Source organism: Mandrillus leucophaeus, unplaced genomic scaffold (genome assembly GCF_000951045.1).
Source record: "Mandrillus leucophaeus isolate KB7577 unplaced genomic scaffold, Mleu.le_1.0 Scaffold157, whole genome shotgun sequence".
Taxonomy (NCBI): domain Eukaryota; kingdom Metazoa; phylum Chordata; class Mammalia; order Primates; family Cercopithecidae; genus Mandrillus; species Mandrillus leucophaeus.
This window is the reverse complement of record NW_012101554.1, coordinates 1,448,004-1,457,103: the sequence shown is the minus strand read 5'-3', so window position 1 is coordinate 1,457,103 and position 9,100 is coordinate 1,448,004. Positions and strand designations below refer to the sequence as shown.

The 9,100-nt window shown below is 45.1% G+C and overlaps 1 protein-coding gene across 3 annotated transcripts in view; it reads left to right on the top strand.

The window, feature by feature from the left end:
* APPL2 (adaptor protein, phosphotyrosine interaction, PH domain and leucine zipper containing 2) overlaps positions 1-9,100 on the top strand; it is a 64,832-nt gene that overhangs the window by 17,878 nt on the left and 37,854 nt on the right. For all 3 annotated transcript variants that reach the window (XM_011975516.1, XM_011975515.1, XM_011975517.1), the window contains exons 3-4: positions 4,454-4,513; positions 5,035-5,106. In XM_011975516.1, the coding sequence (XP_011830906.1) occupies positions 4,454-4,513; positions 5,035-5,106 (132 nt within the window). The remainder of the gene's footprint in view (positions 1-4,453; positions 4,514-5,034; positions 5,107-9,100) is intronic.

The window sequence follows — 9,100 nt, the reverse complement described above, 5'->3', positions numbered from 1 at the left end:
GCTCCAGACGCGTTCTTGCCACACCCCTTACTCCTCCCTGTGTGCATCCTGCCTCGAGGGCTCCTGAACTAGTGCGACCCGTGACCTCCAGCTTGGTGGCAAACACTGGGTGCTGAATGTGCCTTTGAACCTCTTAGCTCTAGGCAACATTTCCAGCCAAGTAGTTGGTATAGATCGATGTGGATTTCCTCCACCCAACTCTCTAGCCTCTCCGTTCATAGTCACATGGATGCTGCTGCACACCGAGGCCCCCGGGGGTTTCAGGTGACAGCTGCAGTTAGTTCGCTTTCTGTGCCACAGAAAGATAAACATTCTTTTGCCAAATGCCCAGTTTTCCTTTCGGGCTTGCTAGCCGCTTGACTTTCTGCCTTGGCAACAGCCCTGGGAGGTTGTGTTGAGCGTGGGAGATGCCGTCAGCACATCCTCCTCAGGGTGTCCTTTCGAGGCTTCTCACGAAGCGGTGCGTAGTATAAATGGCAGCCAGAGCGGCCCAGAGTGCCCAGAACAGTGCTGCTCATGGAACTCCATTGAGAATTCCCATTGTAGGCCACCTCTTTCGCTCTCCTACCCCTAGAAAAGTGTGGGACTTAGCTTCGTATCTCTGGGCCCTTCAAGTCCTGCCCACCTGAGAATTGAGTAGGTACAGTTTTGGGCTTTAGATTGGAATAGCGTAATAGTCAGAATATGGGCTTTTGATTTCGAGTCCTGCATTGAGTTGTTGCCTGCGAGTCACTAGTCACTGGCTTTAGAAAGTTATTTATCCTTTCTGAAGCGTAGTCTCCTCATTCACAAAATGGAAATGATAATAGTGTCTACTTCATGGTGCACTGTGAGGATTAAATGTGATGATGTATAAAAAACATTTAACAGCAACATCAAGTACTCGGGACAGACTCAGGGTTAGCAGCTATCTTTATTGATGTTATTGCTAATATTTACTCCTCACTCGGGCTCCAGCTTTGCAAGTCCTGTTGCAGAGATACTTTTGCAGGCTTACCTCACAGGTCACAGGGCGTGGATTAATTAGCTGATGTTGGTAAAGCATTTCCTACAACCTTTGCGTACGGTAGAGTAAGTATGAGTAAGATTCAAGTTGATCTCGTTTGAAAGACGTTTCACACAGTGTGCTCTGTTCAGGGCAGGTGGCAGGCTGCGTTGTAAGTATGTTGGTTTTCGATGAACTCATACTGGCTGCACAGAATCGTAGCTGGCCTTGCAGCCTGAAATATCACACTAGGAAAACGCGCAGCATTTTCAAATGGTATTTCTAGGAGAGACCCGGAGAGTCTCGTTTGAAGTCGTTTTGGAAGGCAGCTGTTGTGTGTTGCACGCTGTGCCCCTTCTTCCCTGAGCAGAGGTAGAGCTGTGTGGCTGTGTGGGTGGCACATGTGTGCCCTCCCCTTGAGCTTTGGGTACAGCCTGATGCTGGCAGTTCCCTAGCAAGTCTTTCCATTACATTCGGAGCACTTGCCACTAAGCTCTGAGGAAGAATTCTAGCGGCACATGGTCCGTGCTTGTTTGGAAGGACTGGAGGGTGGGTATATGTGTTGACCAGTCTCTGAAGGAGGCATATATGGGGAAGTGACAGAGTTGACTAAAATAAAGAAAAGAATGAATTAGAAGAGTAGAGGCTCCTGGGATCTGAAATGTGTAGCTTAAGAGAGCCTCATGCAGAGGGTGTGGCAAAAGAATGGGTCTTTGAGACATCTGATGACAAAGCAGGATCAGTAATCTATGGCTCTTGGGCCAGCATCTTATTTTTGTAAATAAAGTTATATCAGAATGAAGCAACATTTACTTGTTTACGTGTTATTTCTGGCTTCTTTTGTGCTATAAAGCAGAGTTGAATCGTTGTGGCAAAGACCATATGGCCCACAAGCCAAAAACATTTACTCTCTGGCTCCTTACAGAAAAAGTTTGCCCGCTCCAGTGTAAAGCAGAGGCCTCTCCTCTCCTGCCTTGTAGTGGAACTTGGGATCTTAGTAGCATTTGGGAGTGTGGATTTTAGAATCGGACAGCTCCAGGTTCACATCCCAGCCCTGCCACTCATCAGCCGTGTAGCCGTGCACAGGTGGCGTAACCTCTCGGCGCTTCAGTTTCCTCATCTATAAAATTTAGTTGTTAATTAGAACCTGCTTTACAGGGTCATTGGAGTTAGATGAGGTCGTGCATAGAATGCATTTAACATAGGGTCTGGCATAAATTAAGCCCCCTGTGAATGTCGGCTGCTGTTATGATGATTCTGGGGGTCTGCAAATCATGTTCCACGTGGTGCTGCTCTCAGGCAGATGCCAAGGTAGCTTGAATGAATCCATCTGCTGCTAACTTAGGAAGGAGGAGCACGAGATTTTCAGTCATTGCCGATTATCAGCCCAGTGAGTGAGATAAGACCTTTGTTCCCATGCACCCTGATCTTCAAAACAACACTGCTAAAGATGGTTGACAGGTAGTAGGCCCTGGCCAGTTGCTTCGTATTTTGTTTCATTTGTGATGTTTCCTTGTATGGTTAGGAAGGATTTTTCCCCTCACCCCATGATTTCAGGTATTGTTTTAAACTCGGAATTTAGATGAATCTTCTAACCTTGTTCATTCATTCATTCATTCATTCATCAAACGTTTGCTGAGAGCTTGCTGTGTGCTAAGAACTGTTGGATGTTCCTGTCTAAATGAAGGACATTGTGCTTGTGGCTTTGTCCGCTTGCTGGATTCTTGACTATGTGGCTAGAAGTCACATTTCTGGTTAGTTTTGAAAGAGGTCGAACACCAGTAGGATGTCAGAGCCAGGCACTTTTGTTGTAGTTGTCTGACTTTTTTCTGAGGAAAAAGAGCCACATTTCCTGGTCTATTAATGTCTGTTCCTTAGAGCAGAGCAGGAAGTCAGGGAACAGGTTGGCCAGTCGTCCGCAAAGAGGGCCAAAAAGAGGTAGGATTTGGCTCTGCTGTATTCTGCCAAATAGGACTGGGAAAAATAAAATAAGCTCCCGCAGAGCTCGGGACTTAGCCTTAAAGGAACAACAACCCCAGGAGAAATAGCCAGTGGAGGCCAAGGCCAAGAAGGTAGGCCAGTGTCCTCCCGTCATCTGTGCCACGTCAGACCCAGTGGCTCCGCTCCTTAGGAATAAACCCTGAATCTTAAGCTTTAACTGAGCTTTAGAAATGTAAGGCAAGTTTTCTAGGTTGCCCACATCAGTGGTAGGAAAATAGTGGTAGAAAACCACGGTGTAGCCAGAGATTAGAGGAATAAACAAGAGGAGAGGAAAATGAGCAGTATGGGCCTGTGAAAATGGCACAAAACAGGCCTCCTAGGGCATTGCAGCCCTTGAAGAGTAGGGCTTCCTTGGGTTTTCTGGGACAGTAGGTTTAGCTGTGCTTCTGTTACCATCCATCATTGCCAGCCAGTGTTCTAAGCCTGGTGGAATCTGACCTTGTCATATGTTGCCTCGGTCCCCGCTGTGCTTCCGGTATGTGTGAGCGTGGGCCCCGGGGGCCTGCACGCCTTCCCACTACCTCACTCCCAGCCTGATATCGCCTCCAAGCGCACAGCCCTTGCTCCAGCCGCGCTCCACTTCAGAGCCGTTCAGGCAGGCAGTGCACTTCTTCCACGTGTTGGCACCTCCTAGAAAGCTCGTCCCCATGGCTTACTCCTAGTCTGTCTTCAGGAGCCTGCTTAAAACATCTCTTCCCTGGAGACTGTCTGTCAGAGCCTCCCAACACAGCCAGTATTTTTCTTTTGCGGTTCTCATCACACTTGTAACTATTTTTTTTATGCCTGCTTCCGTAAAAAGCCCCATGAGGACAGGGACTGTGCCCTTGTTGAATGTCTGGCACATTATAATTGCTCACTACATTTCTTTATGGACTGAATGACCAAAAGGAGCAGTCATTTGTAAAGGGTTAAAAAATAAAATAGCAAACTTTAACCTTTTGATTTGTTTTGATCTTGTTTTCCGAATGTCTGAACAAAACATTTTATTATTTGACAGGCACACACATATTCTTTCTTTTTTCTTTTTTTTTAAGCTACATCTGCTGGAAAGGGATTTTTTTTTTCTTTTGTAATTTTTTTTTTTGGAGACAAGATCTCACTCTATCACCCAGGCTAGAATACAGTGGCACAATGATGGGTTACTGCAGCCTCAACCTCCTGGGCTTAAGGGGTCTTCCTGTCTCAGCCTCTTGAGTAGCTGGGACTACAGGTGCATGCCATCCTGCCTGGATAATTAAATTTTTTTTTTATTTTGCAGAGATGGAGTTTTACTGTATTGCCTAGTCTGGTCTCAAACTCCTGATCTCAAGTGGTCTTCCTGCCTCAATCTCCCAAAGTACTAGGATTGTAGGTGTGCACCACTGGACCCAGCCAATATTACTTTTTAAGGGATTCTCGGAGATGGCATTTTTCGTGACTTTGTATACATTAGACTAATCTTACTTGCTTTTTCTCTTCTCTCCACAGAATGAGATGTGTCTGGCCACACAACAGCTTTCTAAGCAACTGCTGGCATATGAAAAACAGGTAACTTGGTGTTTATGTGGCCTATGATGCTGCTGTGTTCAGGACTTTCCTAAGTGGAATTATCCAGAGGCATCCTTAGAGACTTAAATTATTTGTTTCATTTTCTTCATAGTTTTTTTGTCTTTTCTTTCCCTTCCATTGGTGTATTGAAACCAGTGATTATCCCACAGTGTTTATGAGGTTTTCTAATTAGCCTCTAGAAGTAATTAACTGCCATTGAGGGTTCCGAATCTTCAAGGGACTGCAAGTGAATCAACATTAGCAATTCCAGGAAATAAACACTCAAAGTAAAAAAAATACGTTTGGCAGAAAGGAATGGCCAGGGAGGGGCAGATGAGTGCACCCTGGGGGCGGGACGAAGGGGGATAGCTGTGACTCCCTCTTCAGGTAGACACTTCTGACAGGACGTGCTCTTGGAGAAGAGAGGACGTCGGTGTGGAGGGTAGTGTTCTGCGGGTGATGCTTCGTGCTGAATTCCCTGGCATTCACCTAACACCTGCTCCTTTATTCTTTGGTCTTAGAACTTTGCTCTTGGCAAAGGTGATGAAGAAGTAATTTCAACACTCCACTATTTTTCCAAAGTGGTGGATGAGGTAAGATAGCAACATAGAAAATTTGTATTTGATTCTTTCTTGAACTTTCTTTTGTTGTTATTTTGGCCCACTTTCCATTTTTAAATATCTACTTAAATATCTGAAGAGGTATCTCAACTTGTTGATCTTCCAAGGCTCCTTTCATAGAATAGGTTGCACACTATTACATTTGTTTCTGGTTTGAGGGGAAAGGCTGCAATATATATGAAGAATAGACCAAAAGAAAGATTTCTGAGAATTCAGTTTCCAAAGGAGAGTATATTAGTTTCTCAGATTGCCATAACAAATTACCATGAATAGGTAGCTTCAAACAACAGAACTTTATCCCCTCCCAGTGTGCTGGAGGCCAGAAGGTTGAAGTCAAGGTGCTGGCAGGACCACACTCCCTCCATTGGCTCCAGGGAGAATCCTCATGCATCTTTTGGTGGCTCCAGGTGTTCCTTGGCTGTGGCAGCATCACTCCAGTCTGGCTTTACATCCCCCCTACCCCTCATGTTTTTCCTCTTCCATGTCTTCTCTTCTTATATAGACATTTGGCATTGGATTTAGTGACAGTCCAGGATGATCTCATTTCCGGATCCTTCATTACATCTGCAAAGACTCTTTTTTTCAAATATTCACATATTCTGGGTGGTCATATCTTTTAGGGGAGGGGCACAGTTCAACCCACTACAAAGGGTTTATTTTTATGGGTTTTTTATTATTTTTTTAATTTTGTAGAGATGGCCTTTTGCTTTATTGCCCAGGCTGGCCTCGAACTGTGGCCTCAAAGGATCCTCCTGTCTAAGCCTCCCAAAGTGCTGGGGTTACAGACATGGGCCACCATGCCTAGCTTACTACAAAGGGTTTAATACAACTGTTCTTATACCTATATTGTACAGTACATTTGGAATATTTGTAAAAAAAACAAAAAAAACAAAAAAAACACCAGGTATTATAGGAAAAGTGCATAAATTCTAATTGTAAAAAACATAAGAACTCAGATGCTACTAGTGCTGGACAGAACTCTGCAAAATTAGGTAGATATAAATAGTTCCATCTTTTAAGGAGTTTCGAATACTCAGAAAATCATGATAAAGAATAAATATAGGCCGGGTGCGGTGGCTCAAGCCTGTAATCCCAGCACTTTGGGAGGCCGAGACGGGCGGATCACGAGGTCAGGAGATCGAGACCATCCTGGCTAACACGGTGAAACCCTGTCTCTCCAAAAACAAAAATACAAAAAACTAGCCGGGCGTGGTGGCTGGCGCCTGTAGTCCCAGCTACTTGGGAGGCTGAGGCAGGAGAATGGCGTGAACCCAGGAGGCGGAGCTTGCAGTGAGCTGAGATCCGGCCACTGCACTCCAACCCGGGCGACAGAGCGAGACTCTGTCTCAAAAAAATAAATAAATAAATAAATATAAAGGAATGTGCAGATGCCATTTAATTGACCAGTTATTGATCTGCAGTAGATACCGTCTTCAGTTTACAAAGTGAGAAACTAACATTCATATAAAACTGTACTGATTGCATTTTCGTTTATTCAACAAACCAGTTCAACAAGCCATTATTTATTCAACAAACATTTATTGATGACCTCCTATTTAGCAGATGCTGATCCAGGCACTGGGGATATAAAAGTGAACACGTCATATGGTTTTTATTGGACGTTGTCCTCTACCCTACTAAACAGTAGGAAAAAGACAAACTTACTCTCTTTCTATACTTTTAGCACTCAGCACACTTTGGTCACCAAAAAGTGTGGGTTTTCCCCACATCAAGCAATTCTGTGACACTAGCTGACTGTCCTACAGTTTAACTCAATCCTGACATATCTACCTGGAGATAGCCTCAGATCCCACAAGTTAAGGGCATGATCCCACCAGACTACCCCCTCCCCCACACTTCAGATGCCAATTGCAAGTCCAGGCCTCTGGTACTTCTGACAAACCAGCTATAAACTGGAGGTTCCTGCAACGTCCCCCCTGGCTTTGATTATTTGCTAGAATGACTCACAAATCAGGGAAACACTTAAATTTACCAGTTTATTTTAAAGGATATTACAGAGGACACAGATGAACAGCCAGATGAAGTGATACATAGGGCAAGGTACAGGGGAGGCGGCGTGGAACTTCCATGCCCTCTCTGGGGATGTCACCCTTCTGGGCACTGCCAGGTATTTAGCGACCTGGAAGCTCTCCAAAGCCTACAGTTCAGGCATTTTTATTGGCAGCTTCATCACACAGATGTGATCAACCTCTGGCTCTCTCCTGTTCCTGGAAGACGGGGTGGGGCTGAAAGCTCCAAGCCTGTAATCATGGTTTGGTGTTTCTGGTGACCAGCCCCTATCCTGGAGGCCACCAGGAGTTGCCTCATCAGAACAAAAGACACTCTCATCACCCAGGAAATTCCAAAGGATTAGGAGCTGTGTGTCAGAAACTGGGGTCAAAGACCAAATATTGTAACAAAATATGTTCCTAGCACCCCTATTGCTCAGGAAATTACAAGGGTTTTAAGAGCTCTATGCCAAGAACTGGGGGCAAAGACCAAATACGTATTTTTTATTATATCATGAGCTCACATGCACTGCCGTGGCTTGCTCTCAAATGTGTTGAAATGGATAAAAGGTACATAGAAGATGTAATTATAGAGGAGCAAAAGTGATTTTTGGAAGGTGGGAGGAGAGTGTTTCTTGATTAACAGTGGGAAGATAAGCCAGGGCGGGAAGCAATGGACTGCACCCCGAAGTCACATGTGTCCTTGAGAAGAGAGCTGCTAAGGAAATGCTGTTAGTTGTCGAAACCCCAGAAGCAAGATTTCCAGTTTAAAATATTTACTGAGAACCACATTGTCATGGGCAGGAATGATGATTGTTTTAGTAGGGAGTGAATAGTTCCCAAAGGATGGAAGTGTGGTTTTTATTTTTTTATTTTTTGAGACAGAGTTTTGCTCTTGTTGCCCAGGCTGGAGTGCAATGGCACGATCTTGGCTCACCGCAACCTCTGCCTCCCGGGTTCAAGCGACTCTCCTGCCTCAGCCTTCCCAAGCAGCTGGGATTACAGGCATGCACCACCACGCCCAGCTAATTTTGTATTTTTAGTAGAGATGGGGTTTCTCCATGTTGGTCAGGCTCATCTTGAACTCCTGACCTCAGGTGATCTGCCCGCCTCAGCCTCCCAAAGTGCTGGGGTTACAGATGTGAGCCACCGCGCCCGACCGGAAGTGTGGTTGCTACAGGTAGTATCATGGCGCCCTAGAAGGTTAGCTCTGCAGGGAGTTTCCAAACAAACCTTTTGATGTAAAGACTCAGAGAGTGAAAGCAGTTAGCCCAGGTGGGGCCTAGATCTGGGAAGAGGAGAGTAACCTGTGGGGCTGTTTTCTCTACCTGGGCCTAAACCAGGTTGAAGAAATTTTAAGGCAAGTTATTTGACTCAGAAATTAAAGGAGAGTTCAACAAAAAGTAGAGATTTATGTGGCTTATATCTAATAGAATGCATTAGAATGAGATCTTCCATGTTATAAGTCACACAGAGATTTCCATGCATGGTGATTTCCCTAAAAGCAGAGTTTCTGGACCACTTCCTATGAGTGCACCTGAGACAGGATGTCATTGTCATTAGAGTCCACTGATTGAAGACCGAGCACATATGCCAGGCACACTGCTCTGAGTATGTCCTGTTCATGTCACTGTCTTGTCCTCACATGTCTTAGCCATGCAAGGGAGATGCTGTTGTCCCCATTTCCTATATGGCGATGCTAAATTGGTGAGAGGTGGTGCGTGTCCCCTCCGTTCTCCTCAGTGAAGGTGCTCTGGTCAGTAGTGATTATCCTGTACAACTCACAGCTCAAAAGCCCCACGTTAAAAGCTGATGACATAACCCCCTTCATTCTTGGGGAGGAAATGAGTGGCTGGGAAATGTACCATTTCTGAAGTGCATAACCATTGGAAAGCCGCTTAATCTTTCTGAGTCTGGTTTCTCCATCTTATATGGCATCAGAAAGGCCCACTTAATTG